The 25,105-nt window shown below is 39.0% G+C and overlaps 1 protein-coding gene across 1 annotated transcript; it reads left to right on the top strand.

The window, feature by feature from the left end:
* The first annotated feature begins 9 nt into the window (after positions 1-9).
* LOC126262584 (COP9 signalosome complex subunit 8) lies at positions 10-24,933 on the top strand. Its single transcript, XM_049959320.1, has 4 exons — positions 10-183; positions 454-524; positions 24,296-24,474; positions 24,603-24,933. The coding sequence occupies exons 1-4, from the start codon at positions 121-123 to the stop codon at positions 24,851-24,853; spliced, it is 564 nt and encodes a 187-aa protein (XP_049815277.1). The 5' UTR covers positions 10-120; the 3' UTR covers positions 24,854-24,933.
* The last annotated feature ends 172 nt before the right edge of the window (positions 24,934-25,105 follow it).

Raw genomic sequence — 25,105 nt, 5'->3', positions numbered from 1 at the left:
TCGTGCTGATCAACAAGACACTTTGGATTCTGTCGGCTTCTAGGCTACTGCTAGGCTAGGCTTTGTTGTAGAGGTTGCAAAGTGGTTTTGGTGTTGTGTTGTATTCTGAAAGTTTTAATTATGGTGACAGACGAGGAGAATATCAAGAAGCTTGCAGAAAACCTAGAGAAACAAGAACTTGATGTTAGTTGAATATCCATACCTCATTTTTGAGCATTACTAAAGCGTTATATTATGATAAAAACACAGTTTTGACAGTTTGTCGCTGTTAAGTCCTAGGAACTAAACATCGTTGCTAACGCTGCAGAAAGTGGAAGACATTGTTACACTGCTCATTTCGCTGAATATCTTATAAAATATATCGTTTTTGTTTGGAACAAATGCCATCGTTTCAAAAACATTTGTGAGACTTTTGTTGGTACCGTGTTTGACGATATTTGTGTAATTTTTTAGGCCCCGGGCGGCGTTCCAGCAGCTCAGGTTTACTCCCAGCTTCTGGCAATTTATCTATACCAATATGATTTGTAAGTAATTCCTGTGCTGTTCCGTTTTCTGACTATAGTAGTAATAACTACATCAAATCATAATATGTATCAATGTACGATTAACTCTTATTTTTATGCAGATCTAGCTTGCTTTTATCTCGGCCCCGTGAGGCAAATTCTGGGATGATTGTTCTGAAAGAACGCAGCAGTTTCATTTTTTTATGTCTAGATCAAAAATGTTCACGATTTTGAATATATTGAACCATTTCAAAGTTCTTCAAGCATTGTAGAAATCGTAAGCGACCTGGTAACACCATATACCTTATAGACCCGACTTCCCCCTCCCCTCCTCCCCCCCCCCCAACGACAAATATATGCCGCACTCAAAGTAATCTGTATTCCTTGTGTTGTATGTTGTTAACAATTCATCTAGCCCTTCCAGCAGTGGTGCCCCAAACTTCAGACTAATCTGAAGACATGACTTATTATCTGCATACATTAAGCTGACAACATTCTAAATAGATTTTAAATTTGAAGCAACAGCATATTCCCTATGTCTGTCATTGGTTGTTGATACATGAATAAAATATCGCTTTATTGTGAACATTCGCACTGTCGTCCATGGAGATAAATAATTTTACCCTTAACCCGGCAGTGCAAGCACCTGGAAACGACGGCAGTACACGCAGCTGGTCTCACAGACCCTTGCAGTTTCTATCTTTCCGAATTTGCATTTAGATGTATATTATGGAGGGAAGCATTATTAAATGAAGTAATATAATTGAAAATCAGTTCAGTAAATATTTTTAACGGATGAATTTAATATTTTGCTCAAAAATATTTACACAAATGGAGATAAATAAAATTTAGCTGTTATCGAAATAATGCATGTATTCAATCAGATACTTTGTCGATACAGTCTTGGCACACAGTAACAGAACGTTCAAGTCAAATGTATTTCTTGGAGTTCTTACAAATATATCTTGTTTTTCTGCTTCTGCAGTCCACACACCGTCCTCGTGAAGTCGCAGTTGATTCCACTTCAGAAATTTTCACACTGCAAAGCTCTCCAGTTCTCTCAGTTATCTTCCTTGGAAATGTGTTTGACATTACTCTTTGCTGAAGATGATCATGCAGAAGCACAAAAGAAACCTGCCTCAAAAACTCTCTTCTTCTCAGTTGTTCTTTCTGATTTGAGTTGAAAATAATAGCATTTATCGCAGCTGTGTTCATGATGCTATAAAAAACAACCATTGGCCATCTTCTTGTGTTTCTAGCTACATTATATGTTGCACTCATTCTGTCGACAATGTCAACACCCTTAGTAAAGTTATAGAAAGTGATAATTTCTGTTTTTTTTATTTATCATTTCCTGTATTTTTGTCAATATTTCCATTTTAGTGCATCGTTGACAGTAGTAATAGCACTCTATTTCATTTCGGCACATAATAGTGCACATAAGGTGCAATTTCTCTGCAACCCAAATATAGATGACTTTTCTTGTCGGTTTTTAGTGTTAATAAATCCCCTTGGGACTTGTCTCTTGTTCTTCCTCAGGGTACCAACAATGATTGTCTTCTTCATAATCAATGTGTTTGCTAGCTCGTAACTTGTAAAATAATTGTCGCAAGTTATGTTGCGGCTTGTATTCAGGATAGGTTGGCAAAGTCTCTGAACAAGTTAAACTGGTCTGTTGTCCTGTCTGTAAGGGTCTTCAGGCTGTTGCCCAACATACACCTCCATGTTGAATGTGTAAAACATTGTGGCATCCACTGCTGCAAAAATCTGTACTCCATACTTGTTTGGCGTATTTGGCATGTACTGTCGGAATCTGCATCAACTGTCACGTATTCAGAAACTTTATAAGCCTTCTGAAAGTTTTCAACAGTTAGACTGAACACCTGTCTTATCGCCACCATGTGATCTCTTTTCTCCCTTCCCATTCTAGTTTCTTTATCGCTGAATCTGAGGCATCGAAGGAGAAAACGAAATCTGTTTATGCCCATTGTGAGATGAAATATTTCAACTCCTGTGCCATCTGTTCGCCACAAATCTTGTAGACTTAATTGATGGGCACGCATTACACCAACGTAGTACAATAATCCCAATAAGGTCTTTATTTCAGATTTATTAGCTTGTTGTGCATCTCTTTCCCTTGAAAAGTTTCCCTGGATACTTTGAATGTACCTACTAGTGCAGTTAACGAGTATATGTATAATGTTTTCAGCAAAAAACAGTTCCCAACACTGTAGAGGATTTGTAGCACTTTTCACAGCACCTTTCACACCTGGTAAATGAGTTATGATGATATGATAACGTGTGCGAGGGTTCTTTGGCGGAGCGCGTGAGTTCCATACTGTTCAGTCTTTACCGACAAACACATCACTGTCAGCACCACAATCACTGTCTTCTGATTCATCACTTTACGTTTTTTGTTCGGTGCCGGAATCACTTTTCCACTCTGGGTCCTGGATTTCTTCAAAGTCGATTTCTCCATCTTCAGAATCACCAGCGTCACTTTCAGCCATTACTTCTTCAAACAAGTTCCTAATTCTCTCCTCCTGTGCATCGTAAGAATAAGCCATGATGCAGTTACAACACTTACAACACACTAAAATAAGGTACAAAGCACGAAAAAATCTGTTCTACTACTAAACTAAGCAGATACCGCAAATATGGCCCGTGTGAATAACCTTGGCGGAGCTAACAGTGAAATGACACCAGTGCATGCGGCTGGCCTGTGAGACCTTAGACCCCTTTGTTGTGAGCTAACCGGAAGTACTATTGTTTGAAATGCCAGATACACCGTACCAAATGACTCATATTACACTCACTTAAAGGTACTGAGAAGATAGCTTCTTGGAAACAACTTTCAGACATTGCATTAATGTGAAAATATTCTCCTTGGTCTGACAGACAACCTGCGTGTACTGACGGGTTAATCTGTGACATTCGGTTACTACTCGTCTTTGAAACACACTTTCATAAGTGTCCCATGTGATGCTACCAACGGTATGAGACCACCACAGAACCATTTTGGCTACTTGTGAAAACTCATATATTTGCACTCTCAATTCTGCCAGTTTTGAAAGAGAACCCAGGCATTCGGGTTCTCCTGGTAATCGACATGTTACCAAAGAATTGGGGCTGTCATTAAATTTAAAATCAATGAACATTGCCCATAATAAATTCTGTAATGTATGACATGAGACACATAACAGATAGCAAACTGAAATGGTTAAGCTCCTCTGGGGCATTTAGTTATAATGCATAAAAAAATTGTATTTTAAATACTACAGTTGATTCTCATGTGGTGACGTAGAACTTTCTTAGTATAGTTTACTTCAAGGGTTTCCCAGTTCAGTTCCTCCAGTATCACTGTGACGTTCTCCCCATTCGTGCTCCCTTCTTTGAATACTTTCAATATCGCATTTTAGTCATATTTGGTAAGGGTCCCACACACTGGAGCAATATTCTAGAACCGGCTGCATGAGCGATTTGCAAGCTTTGTTGACTGACTGCACTTCCCTGGTATTCTACCAGTAAACGAAAGGCTACCACCTGCTTTACCCATGACTGAGCCTGCATGATGATTGTTTCATATCCCTACAAAGTGTTTCACACAGGTATTTATATGAGTTGGCCAGTTCCAGTGCTGACTGATATTGTAGTCATAAGATACTATGCTTTTTCAATTTGTGAAGTGAAAAATTTTACATTTTTAAACATTTAAAGCAAGTTGCTAATCTTTGTGCCACTTTGAAATTGTATCAAGATTTGACTGAATTTTTATGCAGCTTCTTTCAGATAGTACTTCGTTACAGATAACTGCATCATCCGCATAAAGTCTGTGGTTACTATTGTCTGCAAGGTTATTAAATAGTACATGAACAGCAAGGGTCCCAACACACTTCCCTGTGGCACACCCCAAGTTACTTCTACATCTGAAGATGCTGTGTCCTCCCTACCAAAAAGTCATCAATTCAGTCACAAATTTTAGTTGATACCTCATATTATTGTATTTTTGACAATAAGCATAGGCATAGTACAGAGTCAAATGCTTTTCAGAAATTGAGAAGTACTGCATCTACCTGACTGCCGTGATCTAAAGCTTTAAGGATGTTCTGTGATAAAAATGCGGGTTGAGTTTCACATGATAGATTTTTTCAGAATCCATGCTGGTTATATATATTGTAGGTCATTCTGTTAGAGATAAGTGATTATGTTTGAGCTCAGAATATGTTCTAAACTTCTACAACAAATTGATGTCAAAGATATTGAACATCGAATGTTTCCAAAGATAACTCGATAAAGGCACTGTCGAGTTACCCACAATGTTATTACTTTACTTGTCAAAACATTGTAACTAAAATAATTGTTTTTCAGGGATTTGTTTTTGAATTGTACCTATGAAATTAATATCTTTTAATGTTATATGTGTGAAGGTTGGGTAAAATTGGTAAATCTGTTTATCCTTTTGATTTCTGCCACTGTTACTAATTCAATCACATTGATGAACAAAGATTTCATTCTATTCTCACATTTCTGATGTGAAACTGTAACTGAATTGCACATTTTGAGACAGATGGGTTGTTGATCACTTACTCACACGGGGGTGCTACTCCCAGTACTTCCAATATAAACACATACAAATAAATAAGAGTCACATGTTTCTTCTTCAGTACACTAAATATTGAAAGTGTAAGAGAAGCAGAAATAGTGCCAGGTCACCCAGAACCCAAGTTAAGGACAAACACGGGGAAAGGGGGGGGGGGGGGGGCACGACACTCTACCTCCTCCCGCAGGACCACTTTCCTAGTTCCTTGTATTTGTTGTCCTCAAGGAGTCACCTGTTATATAAATAAATAACAGTACACAATGGTTTTCAGAACAATGGTCTCATTCTTCAGGGCAAGATATGAAAGTCGGTCTTTACACTGCATGTTCTGAAATATTCGGAAATGCTAGTACCAATGGTGTCACTTGAACAAGCATTTTCCAGTGCAGATGGTCAGATTGTTGAACACACTCAAAAACAGTATCTGCTACCACATTAATAACACTTCCTTCTGTTGGTTTTATGTTGTTCCTTTCTGTTGCTGTGGGCTCATTTATGTTGGAAGACGCTAGCTTTCCAAAACTAAGTGAACAATGTACAGGTCCTATTATCCTCAGAGTAGTGGAAAATAATTTATTTTTTGACAGTGAATTGCATTGTAGTACTCCAAAGATGTCTGCTTTCATGTAAACAGATAAACGTACTTTGTGGATTAGTCATTATTATTATTATTATTTCTTTCTTTTCTCAGACATTATGTCTGGTCAAAAATGGAAAGTGACGCGGACCTTGATCAAGCGTGACTTCCTTTTAACTGTACGGTATATGTTGTATTGCATTTAGGAACTTTCGGGTAATTGAACATGTATCAATAATTACAGGTTTCTGTAGTTGTATATATAAGTTTGGATGTAGCTGTATTGCATTGATGTACTGGTGGATATTGTGTGGTATGACTCCTGTAGTTGATAGTATAATTGGTATAATGTCAACTTTATCCTGATGCCACATGTCCTTGACTTCCTCAGCCAGTTGGATGTATTTTTCAATTTTTTCTCCTGTTTTCTTTTGTATATTTGTTGTATTGGGTATGGATATTTCGATTAGTTGTGTTAATTTCTTCTTTTTATTGGTGAGTATGAAGTCAGGTTTGTTATGTGGTGGTGTTTTATCTGTTATAATGGTTCTGTTCCAGTATAATTTGTATTCATCATTCTCCAGTACATTTTGTGGTACATACTTGTATGTGGAAACGTGTTGTTTTATAAGTTTATGTTGTAAGGCAAGCTGTTGATGTATTATTTTTGCTACATTGTCATGTCTTCTGGGGTATTCTGTATTTGCTAGTATTGTACATCCACTTGTGATGTGATCTATTGTTTCTATTTGTTGTTTGCAAAGTCTGCATTTATCTGTTGTGGTATTGGGATCTTTAATAATATGCTTGCTGTAATATCTGGTGTTTATTGTTTGATCCTGTATTGCAATCATGAATCCTTCCGTCTCACTGTATATATTGCCTTTTCTTAGCCATGTGTTGGATGCGTCTTGATCGATGTGTGGCTGTGTCAAATGATACGGGTGCTTGCCATGTAGTGTTTTCTTTTTCCAATTTACTTTCTTCGTATCTGTTGATGTTATGTGATCTAAAGTGTTGTAGAGGTGGTTATGAAATTGTAGTGGTGTAGCCGATGTATTTATATGAGTGATTGCTTTGTGTATTTTGCTAGTATCTGCTCATTCTATAAAGAATTTTCTTAAATTGTCTACCTGTCCATAATGTAGGTTTTTTATATCGATAAATCCCATTCCGCCTTCCTTTCTGCTTAATGTGAATCTTTCTGTTGCTGAATGTAAGTGATGTATTCTATATTTGTGGCATTGTGATCGTGTAAGTGTATTGAGTGCTTCTAGGTCTGTGTTACTCCATTTCACTACTCCAAATGAGTAGGTCAATATTGGTATAGCATAAGTATTTATAGCTTTTGTCTTGTTTCTTGCTGTCAATTCTGTTTTCAGTATTTTTGTTAGTCTTTGTCTATATTTTTCTTTTAGTTCTTCTTTAATATTTGTATTATCTATTCCTATTTTTTGTCTGTGTCCTAGATATTTATAGGCATCTGTTTTTTCCATCGCTTCTATGCAGTCGCTGTGGTTATCCAATATGTAATCTTCTTGTTTAGTGTGTTGTCCCTTGACTATGCTAGTTTTCTTACATTTGTCTGTTCCAAAAGCCACATTTATATCATTGCTGAATACTTCTGTTATCTTTAGTAATTGGTTGAGTTGTTGATTTGTTGCTGCCAGTAGTTTTAGATCATCCATGTATAGCAAATGTGTGATTTTGTGTGGGTATGTTCCAGTAATATTGTATCCATAATTTGTATTATTCAGCATGTTGGATAGTGGGTTCAGAGCAAGGCAGAACCAGAAAGGACTTAATGAATCTCCTTGGTATATTCCACGCTTAATCTGTATTGGCTGTGATGTGATATTATTTGAATTTGTTTGGATATTAAGTGTGGTTTTCCAATTTTTCATTACTATGTTTAGGAACTGTATCAATTTAGGATCTACTTTGTATATTTCCAGTATTTGTAGTAACCATGAGTGGGGTACACTATCAAAAGCTTTTTGGTAATCAATGTATGCGTAGTGTAGCGACCTTTGTTTAGTTTTAGCTTGATATCTCACCTCTGCATCTATTATCAGTTGCTCTTTACATCTACATCTATATACTACGCGAGCCACCTTACGGTGTGTGGCGGAGGGTACTTATTGTACCACTATCTGATCCCCCCTTCCCTGTTCCATTCACGAATTGTGCGTGGGAAGAACGACTGCTTGTAAGTCTCCGTATTTGCTCTAATTTCTCGGATCTTTTCGTTGTGATCATTACGCGAGATATATGTGGGCGGTAGTAATATGTTGCCCATCTCTTCCCGGAATGTGCTCTCTCGTAATTTCGATAATAAACCTCTCCGTATTGCGTAACGCCTTTCTTGAAGTGTCCGCCACTGGAGCTTGTTCAGCATCTCTGTAACGCTCTCGCGCTGACTAAATGTCCCCATGACGAATCGCGCTGCTTTTCGCTGGATCATGTCTATCTCTTCTATTAATCCAACCTGGTAAGGGTCCCATACTGATGAGCAATACTCAAGAATCGGACGAACAAGCATTTTGTAAGCTACTTCTTTCGTCGATGAGTCACATTTTCTTAGAATTCTTCCTATGAATCTCAACCTGGTGCCTGCTTTTCCCACTATTTGTTTTATGTGATCATTCCACTTCAGATCGCTCCGGATAGTAACTCCTAAGTATTTTACGGTCGTTACCGCTTCCAATGATTTACCACCTATGGCATAATCGTACTGGAATGGATTTCTGCCCCTATGTATGCGCATTATATTACATTTATCTACGTTTAGGGAAAGCTGCCAGCTGTCGCACCATTCATTAATCCTCTGCAGGTCTTCCTGGAGTACGTACGAGTCTTCTGATGTTGCTACTTGCTTGTAGACAACCGTGTCATCTGCAAATAGCCTCACGGAGCTACCGATGTTGTCAACTAAGTCATTTATGTATATTGTAAACAATAAAGGTCCTATCACGCTTCCTTGCGGTACTCCCGAAATTACCTCTACATCTGCAGATTTTGAACCGTTAAGAATGACATGTTGTGTTCTTTCTTCTAGGAAATCCTGAATCCAATCACAAACCTGGTCCGATATTCCGTAAGCTCGTATTTTTTTCACTAAACGTAAGTGCGGAACCGTATCAAATGCCTTCCTGAAGTCCAGGAATACGGCATCAATCTGCTCGCCAGTGTCTACGGCACTGTGAATTTCTTGGGCAAATAGGGCAAGCTGAGTTTCACATGATCTCTGTTTGCGGAATCCATGTTGGTTATGATGAAGGAGATTTGTATTATCTAAGAACGTCATAATACGAGAACACAAAACATGTTCCATTATTCTACAACAGATTGACGTAAGCGAAATAGGCCTATAATTATTCGCATCTGATTTATGACCCTTCTTGAAAATGGGAACGACCTGCGCTTTCTTCCAGTCGCTGGGTACTTTACGTTCTTCCAGAGGTCTACGATAAATTGCTGATAGAAAGGGGGCAAGTTCTTTAGCATAATCACTGTAGAATCTTAAGGGTATCTCGTCTGGTCCGGATGCTTTTCCGCTACTAAGTGATAGCAGTTGTTTTTCAATTCCGATATCGTTTATTTCAATATTTTCCATTTTGGCATCCGTGCGACTGCTGAAGTCAGGGACCGTGTTACGATTTTCCGCAGTGAAACAGTTTCGGAACACTGAATTCAGTATTTCTGCCTTTCTTCGGTCGTCCTCTGTTTCGGTGCCATCGTGGTCAATGAGTGACTGAATAGGGGATTTAGATCCGCTTACCGATTTTACATATGACCAAAACTTTTTAGGGTTCTTGTTTAGATTGTTTGCCAATGTTTTATGTTCGAATTCGTTGAATGCTTCTCTCATTGCTCTCTTTACGCTCTTTTTCACTTCGTTCAGCTTTTCCTTATCAGCTATGATTCGACTACTCTTAAACCTATGATGAAGCTTTCTTTGTTTCCGTAGTACCTTTCGTACATGATTGTTATACCACGGTGGATCTTTCCCCTCGCTATGGACCTTAGTCGGTACGAACTTATCTAAGGCGTACTGGACGATGTTTCTGAATTTTTTCCATTTTTGTTCCACATCCTCTTCCTCAGAAATGAACGTTTGATGGTGGTCACTCAGATATTCTGCGATTTGTGCCCTATCACTCTTGTTAAGCAAATATATTTTCCTTCCTTTCTTGGCATTTCTTATTACACTTGTAGTCATTGATGCAACCACTGACTTATGATCACTGATACCCTCTTCTACATTCACAGAGTCGAAAAGTTCCGGTCTATTTGTTGCTATGAGGTCTAAAACGTTAGCTTCACGAGTTGGTTCTCTAACTATCTGCTCGAAGTAATTCTCGGACAAGGCAGTCAGGATAATGTCACAAGAGTCTCTGTCCCTGGCTCCAGTTCTGATTGTGTGACTATCCCATTCTATACCTGGTAGATTGAAGTCTCCCCCTATTACAATAGTATGATCACGAAACTTCTTCACGACGTTCTGCAGGTTCTCTCTGAGGCGCTCAACTACTACGGTTGCTGATGCAGGTGGTCTATAGAAGCATCCGACTATCATATCTGACCCACCTTTGATACTTAACTTAACCCAGATTATTTCACATTCGCATTCGCTAATAACTTCACTGGATATTATTGAATTCTTTACTGCTATAAATACTCCTCCACCATTGGCGTTTATCCTATCCTTGCGGTATATATTCCATTCTGTGTCTAGGATTTCGTTACTGTTCACTTCCGGTTTTAACCAACTTTCTGTTCCTAATACTATATGCGCACTATTTCCTTCAATAAGAGATACTAATTCAGGAACCTTGCCCTGGATACTCCTGCAGTTTACCAATATTACGTTAACTTTTCCTGTTTTTGGTCTCTGAGGACGGACGTTCTTTATCAACGATGATAATGTTCTCTCTGGTAAGCCGTCAGGTATTTTATCGTTTCGCCCAAGGGGGGGTCCCTCTAACCTACATCCTCGTGCTCCTTTGCAACAGCCTTTTTGTTCTTCATTTATAATTTTGTTCTGTGTTGTATGTGTCATTAATTTCTGTGTAATGACTGAAGTAATATTTTGTATATTGTTGGTAGGCATGTCATGGGGCGATATTTAGCTGGGTTTGCTGTGTCTGCTTGATCTTTAGGTTTCAGATAAGTTATTCCTTGTGTAAGTGTATCGGGGAATGTGTATGGGTCTGCAGTGTAACTGTTAAATAATTTATATCTAAAAACAAAGATGATGTGACTTACCGAACGAAAGCGCTGGCAGGTCGATAGATACACAAACAAACACAAACACACACACAAAATTCAAGCTTTCGCAACAAACTGTTGCCTCATCAGGAAAGAGGGGAAGGAGAGGGAAAGACGAAAGGATGTGGGTTTTAAGGGAGAGGGTAAGGAGTCATTCCAATCCCGGGAGCGGAAAGACTTACCTTAGGGGGAAAAAAGGGACAGGTATACACTCGCGCGCGCACACACACACATATCCATCCACACATATACAGACACAAGCAGACATAAATATTATACTCATATCACTATGTTAAATAATTTAGTTAGATGTGAATGTGTTGAGGTGAACTTCTTTAGCCAGAAATTTGCTATTTTATCTTTTCCAGGGGCTTTCCAATTGTGAGTAGAATTAATTGCTTGGGTGACTTCATGTTGCAAAATTATCACTTCAGGCATTTGTGGTACCATCTTGTATGTGTCTGTTTCTGCTTGTATCCACCGTGCATGCCTGTTATGTTGTACCGGGTTTGACCATATGTTGCTCCAGAAGTGTTCCATGTCTGTTATGTTTGGTGGATTGTCTATTTTAATGTGTGTGTTATCTATTTTCTGGTAAAATTTCTTTTGGTTTGTGTTGAATGTTTGGTTTTGTTTCCTTCTATTTTCACTTTTTTTGTATCTTCTAAGTCGCTTGGCCAATGCTTGTAATTTCTGCTTCTTTTCATCTAATTGCTCTATCACTTCTTGTTGTGAGACTTTACCTAACCTTTTTAGTTTTTTTTTCTGACATTTCATTTCTTATAAATTGTGTTAGCAGTCCGATGTCTTTTCTCAGTTTTTCTATTCTGATCTGTAGCCTGTGTTGCCATGCTGGTTTTGTGGGTTTCTTCTGTGTGTTGGTTGGTTCTGATCTCTGCTTAATGTGTATATTTAGTGTAGTGAGTGCTCCTATATAAACCAGTAGTTGTAACTCTTCCAGTGTTTTCATTTATTTTGTTGTGTATGATTGTGTTGATAGTTTTTTTGTTGTTTCGACTTGTGGGTTATTTGGCGGTTTATGCAAGAATGGTCTAATGTCTGTATTTGTGTCTTTGTATTCTATATATGTCAGCTGAAATTTTTCTTCTATATCTAACATGTGTGTCACTTTGTGTTCTATTTGTGCTTGTTCTGGTGGCTGTCTTAAGATTTCGTTTTCCTCTGATTGTTTAATTGATGTGTGTTGTTCTTTGTTTGTTTGCTCTGGGATGTTTGAGTCCATTACTGTATTTTCTTCTTCTTCTGATTGCACATTATTTTGTTCCAGTATTTGTTGTACTTGTTGTTTGATGTTTTCTAATTCTGACTGGGGTATCCTGTTATTTTTGATTATTACATGGATCTGATCAGCTAGTCGTTGTTCTGTTAAAAATTTTAATTCTGGGTATCTGGTAATAAATGTTGTGTATACTTGTGATCTGTATCCAGTTGTGTTGGTTCCTAGGTTTGTTGCTTGGTAATAACAGAACATGAGGTGTCGGTTAACTTCATCTGACCATCTCATCCTCTGTCTTTGTTTTCCTTCTAAGGTGTTTGCAGGAAGCATATCCTGCAAAACACCTCTATTCGAATTTAAATCATTTTCCAGTTGGCTAGCAGTGTCGTTACCATTGTGGGCGGGCATAGAGTTAAAGCGTCGTCCCCGACCATGACGGCGCTTGTCCGAGGCTTCTTTAGTTCTGTCCTGAACCAACTAATCACACTAAAAGGGGGGTTAGCCCTATTAGTGGTTTGTTCTTTTCGTTGCCTTTTACGACTGGCAGAACATACCGGAGGCCTATTCTTTTCCCGGGCTTCCACGGGGTTTATTATTATTATTATTATTATTATTATTATTCCACCCCTGTAGGGTGGGTGCAGTTGTACATCTTTTGTCGTCCTTCTGCGACTGTTGCAGTTATGTTATGCTAGCTGACAACTTTAATTTTAGCTCTGTGAGGATCTGCTTATCCCTGCTGTCACGAGGCCATCTCCTTAATCACTTCCCTTGGACATTTTGGTCAAAGTAAACTTTACATGGTCTTGCAGTGTGCCCTTCTGTTATGCTTGTAACTCTTTAAGTTCATGGGTCTCCAGCGACCTTCCCTTATGATCCTAGCTGTTGTGGGATATCCTCAGTCCCTGTTAAATCTGTTTTTGTTTCCTGTTAGGAAAAATGGAGACTTTACTTCTGTTACCTTCATATTCAATTCAGTAACTGTTGGTCCTTGTGGTCCATGTCTTAATATAGGTAATAGTTTGTGTATTATGAGGTAAAAGTCAACTTACTGTGGACCGTGGCTTTTCTGTTGCATGTTGATGTTAGTAACAGTTGATATATTGAATGCTGAGAAGTTAACACAATAATTCATGAGTTGGTTGTCCGTAGCCAATCAGAATGCTCTTTCATAATTTCCTATAGTTGTGAATAAAGTTAGTTGATATTTTATTCTGTTAGGTTAGAATATGACCACATCTCTTTAAATTTTGCCAAAAATGGAAATAAAATATGCACATAGGCTATTGTAATGATACACTTATATCTCGGGCAATGCTTCATATCTGTCTCTGACATCAGTTGTATTTTCGTGTTGAGATTAGTTGGCTTCGCCAGATCTCAACCAAATTGTCACATTCCAGCCTAACCCAACCTAGGCCTCAGGCTACTTTACTGGTCAGTCTGTAAGCACATCTAGTTTTCTTCCCAGTCTTCTCGTCAAACACAAATAAATTTGTATATTCCACTGAAAGAAATTGTTGGATTCAGCGATTGTCATTGGCTATTTTATACTGTCACCTGATTTGCTACAACTGACAGAAACAAGTTGTCAACTGCAGCATGCAGCAGAAGAGCCTGGTAGACTGTAAGTCCATTTCAGCCGATTATTGTGCTGGACTTTCATTACAAGAAATTTCCAAACCACATTCATACATTTATGCCAGACAGAACTTACAGAATAGCAATTTCTTAACTAGCTGGATAATTGGATTAATATTCAGACTCGTCTCTTTTCACTGTCAGTTTTACTGATCATGCATTTTTGTATTACCAGTTCCTAAGGAAATTGTAAATTTTACATAATTCTCGGTTATACTTTCAGTAGTTGTACCCTCAGCATTGACATTATCTTAACTGATACATTGCCTGTTGGCTTTTATCTTGGGATATTTGGCCAATATTCATTTAATGATTTTTCTGACATTTTGCCAGCTGGAATGACTGCCATTTCGAAGATTTGCCTTCCATTGCTGGTAGTGTACCAGAGGGTGATTCTTGGACAATGCCAGCCACTCATGCTGAAGAAGCCTCAGAAAAATCTTTAAATAAATGTCAACCAAAGATGCTAAGACAAAAGCCAACAGGCAATACATCATCAAGTGGCCACAAAAATCTTAAATATTTTGTGCTACTTTGATTATCTGTGAATAAACAAAACAGCAACCACAGCACAAAACATGTAACAATAAATCTTGTTTTACTGTGGCCTTATTACCTTTAGTTTACTGCTGTTCAATTACAAAAAGTACTCTGCAGTTGGACCACCAGGCAAAATTTTTTTAAATTTTTATTTTTTTCTGAATAGTAGTATTTGAGATGTAGAACTGGTCTATGTTGCATTTTAAGAAAATATGGATAATTCCCTTGAAAAATCTTAAATAGCCAAAACTCCAGAAAACTTTAAGTCAATTTTCCACTAAATAATGTTTATGATTTATTGCATCTATTTCTGAAACTAAAAACAGTTTTGCTAGAAGAGAAAAAGATCTACAGGACTATTTTAAGTTTTTAAAACAATTTGCTGTCCCTTTTTTAATTGTGGGTTTGACATAATAAAATGCATTAGGCCTACCTTTATCATTGGTGTTTAATTGCTCATACATTTAATAAAAAACACTGTGATAAATGGTACAATTACATTTATTTCACCATTTATTAATGAGTAAGGCGAACATTGGAACAAATGGTGTAACTTATAAACTATACGTCATAATGATCCACATTAACTTCATGAATTGAACTCAGGCTGCTACTCAAGCCAAATGCATTTTCTTGAGATTAATGACATTTATTGTTGATTTGCTAAATATCAGCAGCTTTTCCACCTTAGTTAATAGACAAATACATATTATTGCATCATTAGCTTTTGGAATTCGGATCCTTCCTCATATCACAGGGCAGGATAGGTGTGTCACTCGGACTGCAGAATGAGAGGTCTTTTTTTCTGCTCTTGACCTTACTATAGGTGGGATCCCTCTCATCCTGGGACACTCTTATGAGTTCATGCATGGTGGGCATTGAACCCCAAGCCATTGCAACACTTCTTCCTTTTCTGTGCTGCAATTTTGCCATCTGACTATACCTTTTGTCAGACTCATTATCTAGGACAGATTCCCTGCTGATGAAGTAGCTCCCTCTTAAGACGTTGAGTGTGGTGTTTCCCACTTTGTTCGCTTTATTTTATGCCACATATTTCATTTAACTTATTTCTGGTTCCCACATCTGGCTTTGACCTCCATCTTTTCAAAATGCCTTTAAGGGATCTGTGGGACATGTGGAGAAGTCACTCAATACCCAGTGTGGTAGCCAGTCCATATGGGGTGTCATGTGATACCTGTGTGGTGGTAGTCCCCTGACCAAATAACAATCGCACTATTGATGCCCGAGCTGTCACCTCTCTGCACAGGCTGAGGAGCAGATGCCCATCTATTTTGGGGCACCAGGCACCAGGACTTGGAACACTGGCCATCATGCCAAGTGGCCTTTGCTCTGGTTGGCTGGCACCAGTGAGGAGAGCCTTTATACAAAGTATGCATTGTCATAGGAGATATTTAGTGTCAAAATTATCAGCCAGTGGCTATGAGGCTCCAGCAGTCTCTTCAGACAAACTACAATTCAGTGCATATTATTCTAGGAACTTTCTCTACTTGGCCACATCATCAGAGGAAAATAAAACCAGGCAACTAGCAGGAACTTACTTGCCTCAGTTCCTGGTTTGTGTGCGAAAAGATGGAGAGTCCTTTCTCTCTACTAAGCCAGTGTTCTTTGTGGAGAACACTGAAAACATATTGGGTGCTCTCTCTTCCCTTAGTAAATTATGCAGTGGTTCCATCATAATTAAGATGGCAAAATCTTCCACGTCCCAAGAGCTACTGTCTTTTTAACACATTGGTGATGTAACTGTTACCATAGGACCCCATAAGAACCTAAACATGATAAAGGGATTAATTTTTCACTGGGACCTAACACTGCAGGTGGATGCAGAACTACAGGAATAGTTGGAGAGGCAAGGGATCCACTTCGTATGTGTACGCCAGTGCATGTGTACGTGACACCAGTGCATTCTTCCTCACTTTTGAGAGGGATTTGCTTCTAGAGAAGGTAAAAAATAATTTTTTTACCGCTGTGATGTGGAGCTGTATTTCCCACTCTTGATGTGACACTTTAAATGCCAGCACTCCAACTGTATGTCTTCCTGATGTACGCGCAACACAGTCTGTGGAGACTGTGGCCAGCCATGTCACAAAAATCCACCATGTGCACTATCACTTGCCTGTGTCAGTTGTGTGGGCGGCTACCCTCCCCGACCCCAAAGGCTGCCGTAATCAAGGAAAGCAAAATCCAAAACTGAAGGCCATAAATCACTTCTTACATTTTGAAGCTTGGAAAAAATATGATGGTTTGTATCCAGTGTCTGCGATATCAACTATGCCACTACAGTGCCTGGAGTATTTACTCCCATAATGTTGACCTCTGGTAGTTGGGCAAACAAACTTGTATCATAAGTGTAATAAGCCATCTCTTCTTATGGTTCCTGCAACACCATCTTCAGGAGCTCTACTCCAACGCAGCTGGAGAAGCAACACACTATTCAGACATCTACAGGTGACAGGGCTCCCTGTTGTGAACAACTACTAATTTCCTCTCATTCTCCAATGTATGTTGCTCTCCAAGAAACTCAGTTCAGTGATGACCATTCTCCAGCTCTTTGAGTCAGAACCATATTGGCCCTGAAAGAGCATCTGGAAAGGTCTGTAAGCTGGTTTGCAAAGATATCATCAGCGAGTGGATTCCTCCCATATCACATTGGTAACAACAGCAGTGTGAATGCAGATGACCCCAGTGATTGCCATTTGTAACATTGAGCCATATCCAAGCAGGACTATTCATTGTCTTGAGATGACTACCTTAATCCAACAGTTGCCCCCTCTCCCCGTTTTCTATTTCTTGGGGATTTCGATGCACACTACTCCCATTGGGGAAGTGCTGCTTCGTCTGGTAAGGGCCTACAGATTGACCCACTTCCTTCCAGTCTTGACCTGTCCCCTCTCACTTTGTCCCCCTAACAGCATGTTAGAGCTGCCTACAGCACCTTTTCAGCTGTCAACCTTACAGTCTCTTCCCTTAATTTTGTAGCTTTGCTACAATGGTCATTGCATGATGATGGTTGTGTCAGTGACTACTTTCCAGTGAACCTATCACTTCCTTGTCGCCAACTGTGACAACTCTTTAAAGAGCCAGCTGGCAGTTGTATTCCTCTGCTGTCAGCTTTGGTCACTCTGTCATGGAACTGCTATCCCCATTTTCACAAGCCCACTCTGTTACCGGCTGGTGCCATGGTGGACCAAGATTTTTAAGCAGATGCACTATCTTAACTGAACATAGTAAAAAGGAATTCTGGAAACCCATTGTCCCCGTCCCCCCCCCTCCCTCTCTCTCTCTCTCTCTCTCTCTCTCTCTCTCTCTGTGTGTGTGTGTGTGTGTGTGTGTGTGTGTGTGTGTGTGTGTGTGTGTGTGTGTGTTTAAAACTACTTATCATGTATTCTTCTCAGCTATTTAATTGTCAAGAGCACCGGATTATAGGATGACTTCTCTTTTTTAAAAAAGAGAGAGAGAAGTCTCTTTGAGAAAACTTCATCCTTAACGTATTCTTAAATTACAACTTTTTGTTGATATAAAGTATCTGCCTAAAAAGATAGCATCATACCTATTCTGAATGCACTATTTTCCAGTAAGTCCTTGCTCAGAATGTATTATTCTTCTTAAACAATTTCAGTTCCTGCTTATTCTTAGCACTGTCTCAATTTCTGACTTCTTCCGATGATATTTTGATTTGCATCCTGACATGATCATTAGTATATATTGTTCTTGTTGTATTTCGAAGTTTCGATTTCTCTTGAGCAATGAACACTAAGTATTATTGTGCTTGTCTTCAGTTGCTTAGTTGACAGTGGATGGAACAGTTTTTCTTCTTCACTTGATAATGCAGTATATGGTGGAAGACAATGTCATAGAACAAGTTGTGCTTTTCTTGAATAAATGTGTTGACACTTTTCATAAATACGTGTAGTGTATTGTTCAGAACAAATACAGTAATTTTCCTATAACAAATAAATGGTTACTGTAACTGATTTGTTTGTTTTCACAGTTCTGTATTTTGCAGAGTATAACAGGTACAAATATGACTGTTGCACCAGGGGAACCATACAGTCACAAAGTTTCTCTGATCATACTACAACGTGCAAAGAGTAGTCAAGTTCGTTCCACAGCTTTTGTAGTAACATCTTGTCAGTGTCATTACAGAAGCACTGATGTGTTCACTGAGCTGTTCTAATGTTCAGGGCAGTGGGGTACATAAATATAGTCCTTAATATGCCCTCAAAGGAAAAAGTCATGAGGTATTAGGTCAGGCAGTTGGGGGGAGGGGGGGGGGGGGGGGCAAGAGAACAGAGCCACATCATGTTCTCTGCTCTGCCCAGTCCAGCGATAGCGATGTGATAGTTTGTCATTTAGGTAGTGACAAACATCAGTGCTTCTATGAAGAGGTGCCCCATCTTGTAGGAAGATGAAATACTTGGATATATGATGTTTTTGGTATTCCTTGAGATTTGATATTTTTGGCCTGCATACAATACTTTGCCTTACCCTCTCCATGGTTGCATGTGGTACCCTTGGTAGACCAGTATTTTTCTGTTTACAGAGGTAACCAGTGTTCTTTAAAAATATATTAATCTTTCTAATAGTCCTGTACTTTAATCTTCATCTCAAAGTTGAGAACAAGTTCAACAAAATCAGAAATAAAGTGAGACTTGACAGCTCAGAATGACTGATCAAAATAACAAATTAATTCATTTGGTTATGCAAAGAATACAGTCATTGTTTCGTTTGTTTCTTTTGTTCCTGGAACATTACACTACTCCAGTGTGGGATAGTGTTCCACAAAGTGTATACACAGCTCTATACTTCCTCAATTCGATCGCTGTCCCGTCTTGGAGAAGTGTAATCCCCTGGGTTGAAAATTTTCCACATGAAAATAAATAATAAATCTGCACAGAAGTTGGGCTTTCCTATAAAATAATTTGCTTTATCGTAATTCTCCCCCCTTTACCTTACTTGTATCATTTGTCAGCATGGTATATGTAGGGGTGTACATCACTCTTTCAGAGTGGTATGTAACACCACAGTAGATATGTATCATTGTTAAGAACAAAAACTATGTGAGATTACTACTAAAACATTGTGCACAAGTTCATGAGAGTGAGAAGTGCATTGCACGTAACAGAAGTGGGAGGAGGTGGTGAAAAATAGATAGGTAAGACAATGAAAGATGTAGAATACTAAAATGGAATGAAGAAAAGAGTAGTGACTGTGAAGAAATGCTGAGACAGTAGAAACTAACATAAATTAAGGCCAGGTGGAACATGTGAACCAAGGACATGTTGTAGTGCTAGTTCTACATGCAGAGTTCTGAGTAACTGGTCTCTGGGGGAAGAATCCAGATGGTGCTTGCGGTATAACAGGTCATGATTGTCATGGTGAAACAAGTCACGATTGTCATATTGTAGAGCATGCGCTGCAACAGAATATTGGTGTTGCCAGTATACACCCTCTGCCTATGTCCATTTGTCCTAATTGATAATTTGGTGGTAATTATGACAACGGGCATAAGCAGAGGGTGTATACTGGCAACATGCAATATTCTGGTGCAGAGCATGCTCTACAACATGACAATTGTGACCTTGGTGCCTGTTCACCACACGCCCCATCTGGATTCTTCCCCCAGACACCAGTTTCTCAGAACTCCGCAGGTGGGAACTAGAACTACAACATGTCCTTGGTTCTCACCACCCACCTGACAGTAATTTACGTTAATTTCTTCTGTCTCAACGGCAAGGTCCATGATTCATGGGGCTTGCATGCCTCAGCAATACAGATGGCCTTACCATAGGTGCAACCACAACGGAGGGGTATCTGTTGAGATGCCAGACAAACGTGTGGTTCCTGAAGAGGGGCAGCAGCCTTTTCAGTAGTTGCAGGGACAACAGTCTGGATGATTGACTGATCTGGCCTTGTAACACTAACCAAAACGGCCTTGCTGTGCTGGTACTGCGAACGGCTGAAAGCAAGGGGAAACTACAGCCATAATTTTTCCCGAGGGCATGCAGCTTTACTGTATGGTTAAATGATGATGGCGTCCTCTTGGGTAACATACTCTGGAGGTAAAATAGTCCTCCATTCGGATCTCCAGGCGGGGACTACTCAAGAGGACGTCATTATCAGGAAAAAGAAAACTGGCGTTCTACGGATCGGAGCGTGGAATGTCAGATCCCTTAATCGGGCAGGTAGGTTAGAAAATTTTAAAAGGGAAATGGATAGGTTAAAGTTAGATATAGGGGGAATTAGTGAAGTCCGGTGGCAGGAGGAACAAGACTTTTGGTCAGATGAATACAGGGTTATAAATACAAAATGAAATAGGGGTAATGCAGGAGTAGGTTAAATAATGAATAAAAAAAATAGGAGTGCGGGTAAGCTACTACGAACAGCATAGTGAATGCATTATTGTGGCCAAGATAGACACGAAGCCCATGCCTACTACAGTAGTACAAGTTTATATGCCAACTAGCTCTGCAGATGATGAAGAAATTGATGAAATGTATGATGAGATAAAAGAAATTATTCAGGTTGTGAAGGGAGATGAAAATTTAAGTCATCGGTGACTGGAACTCGAGAGTAGGAAAAGGGAGAGAAGGAAACGTAGTAGGTGAATATGGATTGGGGCTAAGAAATGAAAGAGGAAGCCGTCTGGTAGAATTTTGCCCAGAGCATAACTTAATCATATCTAACACTTGGTTCAAGAATCATAAAAGAAGGTTGTATACATGGAAGAATCCTGGAGATACTAAAGGTATCAGATAGATTATATAATGGTAAGACAGAGATTTAGGAACCAGGTTTTAAATTGTAAGACATTTCCAGGGGCAGATGTGGACTCTGACCACAATCTATTGGTTATGAACTGTAGATTAAAATTGAAGAAACTGCAAAAATGTGGGAATTTAAGGAGATGGGACCTGGATAAACTGACTAAACCAGAGGTTGTACAGAGTTTCACGGAGAGCATAAGGGAACAATTGACAGGAATGGGGGAAAGAAATACAGTAGAAGAAGAATGGGTAGCTCTGAGGGATGAAGTAGTGAAGGCAGCAGACGATCAAGTAGGTAAAAAGAAGAGGGCTAGTAGAAATACTTGGGTAACAGAAGAAATATTGAATTTAATTGATGAAAGGAGAAAATATAAAAACGCAGTAAATGAAGCAGGCAAAAAGGAATACAAATGTCTCAAAAATGAGATCAACAGGAAGTGCAAAATCGCTAAACAGGGATGGCTAGTGGGCAAATGTAAGAATGTAGAGGCTTATCTCACTAGGGGTAAGATAGATACTGCCTACAGGAAAATTAAAGAGACCTTTGGAGAAAAGAGAGCCACTTGTATGAATATCAAGGGCTCAGATGGAAACCCAGTTCTAAGCAAAGAAGGGAAAGCAGAAAGGTAGAAGTAGTATATAGAGGGTCTATACAAGGGCGATGTCATTTAGAACAGTATTATGGAAATGGAAGAGGACGTAGATGAAGATGAAATGGGAGATACGATACTACGTGAAGAGTTTGACAGAGCACTGAAAGACCTGAGTAGAAACAAGGCCCAGGGAGTGGACAACATTCCATTAGAACTACTGATGGCCTTTGGAGAGCCAGTCCTGACAAAACTCTACCATCTGGTGAGCAAGATGTATGAGACAGGCGAAATACCCTCAGACTTCATGAAGAATATAATAATTCCAATCCCAAAGAAAGCAGGTGTTGACAGATGTTAAAATTACCAAACTATCAGTTTAATAAATCGCAGCTGCAAAATACTAACACGAATTCTTTACAGACGAATGGAAAAACTGGTAGAAGCCGACCTTGGGGAAGATCAGTTTGGATTCCGTAGAAATGTTGGAACATGTGAGGCAATACTGGCCCTACGACTTATCTTAGAAAATAGATTAAGGAAAGGCAAACCTATGTTTCTAGCATTTGTAGACTTAGAGAGAGCTTTTGACAATGTTGACTGGAATACTCTCTTTCAAATTCTAAAGGTGACAGGGGTAAAATACAGGGAGCGAAAGGCTATTTACAATTTGTACAGAAACCAGATGGCAGTTATAAGAGTCGAGGGGCATGAAAGGGAATCAGTGGTTGGGAAAGGAGTGAGACAGGGTTGTAGCCTCTCCCCGATGTTATTCAATCTGTATATTGAGCAAGCAGTATAGGAAGCAAAAGAAAAATTCGGAGTAGGTATTAAAATTCATGGAGAAGAAGTAAAAACTTGGAGGTTCGTCGATGACATTGTAATTCTGTCAGAGACAGCAAAGGACTTGGAAGAGCAGTTGAACGGAATGGACAGTGTCTTGAAAGGACATCAACAAAAGCAAAACGAGGATAATGGAATGTAGTCAAATTAAATTGGGTGATGCTGAGTGAATTAGATTAGGAAATGAGACACTTAAAGTAGTAAAGGAGTTTTGCTATTTGGGGAGCAAAATAACTGATGATGGTCGAAGTAGAGAGGATATAAAATGTAGACTGGCAATGGCAAGGAAAGCATTTCTGAAGAAGAGAAATTTGTTAACATCGATTATTGATTTAAGTGTCAGGAAGTTGTTTCTGAAAGTATTTGTATGGAGTGTAGCCATGTATGGAAGTGAAACATGGACGATAAATAGTTTGGACGAGAAGAGAATAGAAGCTTTCGAAATGTGCTACAGAAGAATGCTGAAGATTAGGTGGGTAGATCACATGTTGGTAGGACATGTTCTAAGGCATCAAGGGATCACAAATTTAGCATTGGAGGGCAGTGTGGAGGGTAAAAATCATAGAGGGGGACCAAGAGATGAATACACTAAGCAGATTCAGAAGGATGTAGGTTGCAGTAAGTATTGGGAGATGAAGAAGCTTGCACAGGATAGAGTAGTATAGAGAGCTGCATCAAACCAGTCTCAGGACTGAAGACCACAACAACAACATTCTTCTCTCATCATTTCTTCACAATAATTAGTCTTTTCTTCAGTCTGTTTTAGTTTTCTATGCCTTTCATTGTTTTACCCTTTTTTTTTCTATGCCCCCCTCCCACCTCTGTTACATACAATTCACTTAGCTTTTCACTCTTATTAAATCATGCATAATGTTTAAGCAGTAATCTCTGGCCTGCATATTACCCTGTCTTCCACCTTTAAGCTCTCAGGTTTTTCAAATCTCGTCCGACGCAGTCCCCAGTAATCAGTCTTTCCTTCTCATCCTGTGTGGTAAGTATTCCCTGACCCACAGTTCTGGGTTATTTCCCAAAATCTTCTCCTTTTCCTAGATCTCTTCAGTCCTTTTCCTTCACCCCTCTTCCTCCCATTTAACCCTTTTGCCTGAAGAAGGAGCCACTGACTCCAAAAGCTTGCTTAATTACAAACTTCTTTTATCTATCTCTTCTGCCACCACTAGGTTATTAGATTTTTTATCCACCCAGTTTAATTATCCTGTAAAAGCTGTTGCTCACCTTCACTTGTCCCAACCAGTTCTTATTATAGTACCTTCTTCTTGCAACATTATGAACTGTTAGGAAGATATTTAAGTACATTACTGAATACAGTCTGTAGCACATGTGAGTAGATTTGTAATCCCTCTTATGATTAAAAAGAGACTACATACTTCATCAAAACTGTGCACAAATCAAGGTCAGAATAGAGATTTTTTTGTATGTAGTGTTTGTTCTCAATTAATGAACTACTGTCTCTCGATGTTAACAGTTCTAAGTTTGAAAATTTATGTACTACAATTAGAGTAACAGATCTATATTTTCTGCTTCTGTGCTGGGCATGTGTGTTGTTAAACTGTTCGTAACTCCTCATCCACACACCGCACCCCTACGCGCGCGCGCGCACACACACACACACACACACACACACACACACACACACACACACACAATTATAATGACATTACTATATTTCACTGCTAATTTCATGTTACAGATGCAATGCAAAATATTTGTGGAAGAGGATTCCACAGCCCATAAAAGGTAGTAATGCAGAACTGACACTGATATGGAAAGTTGGGCAGAAAATGTGGCAACGAGATTTCCCAGGGGTATATGCTGCTCTGAATTCCGAATGGTCAGAGAATGTATCTCAGATAATGCGTGCTTTACATGGTGAGTTTTATGTGTCTTCATTCTAATTGCCAGTTGTAGGCAGTGGTTTTTCACATCTATTCTTTTTGACTCACATGTTCTTTCATTTGAAAAGTGACCAAAATTTGTCATTAAACATTTTTTCACAGATAATGTTCGTAAAAGGGCTGTGCACTTGGTGTCTCATGCATACTCCTCTATCAGTTTGGACGACCTGGCAGCCTTTGTTGGGATGACAGCTGAACAGGCTGCACAGGCAGCATTGGAACAGGGCTGGCAGGTGGACGAGTCTGCTCGTTTGGTCAATCCTTGTCGACCAAAGGAAGAGCTCAACTATATTAGTTCGAGTGAAGATCAGCTGTACAAATTAACAGAATATGTTTCATTTCTTGAAAACTAGAACTTTGGAACCTATGTTAATAGGGGCCTCACATAAAAATGTGAATTCTGTACATATTTTATAATAAACTGTAATAACAATTTTCTGTTTGCAGTGTTTTCATGTGAAGAAAAGTGGTCCTGATTGTTTTACTTGGTGGTATTACTTGTTGTTCTAAAATAGCCTGCGAAGAATACCCATTTATTTCCTGATAGTATTAAAGATTACAAAGCGTACAATAAAAACATTACCTTGGAATTTATTGACAAGATT

This window comes from Schistocerca nitens, chromosome 6 (assembly GCF_023898315.1).
Source record: "Schistocerca nitens isolate TAMUIC-IGC-003100 chromosome 6, iqSchNite1.1, whole genome shotgun sequence".
In the NCBI taxonomy this organism is placed as follows: Eukaryota; Metazoa; Arthropoda; class Insecta; order Orthoptera; family Acrididae; genus Schistocerca; species Schistocerca nitens.
This window is presented reverse-complemented; position numbering and strand designations above follow the sequence as displayed.

Coding starts and splice junctions, on each gene's coding strand:
- LOC126262584 (XM_049959320.1), top strand. CDS start 121: ATGGTGACAGACGAGGAGAATATCAAGAAGCTTGCAGAAAACCTAGAG. Junction 184..453: donor TAGAGAAACAAGAACTTGAT/GTTAGTTGAATA, acceptor GTAATTTTTTAG/GCCCCGGGCGGCGTTCCAGC. Junction 24,475..24,602: donor GATAATGCGTGCTTTACATG/GTGAGTTTTATG, acceptor ATTTTTTCACAG/ATAATGTTCGTAAAAGGGCT.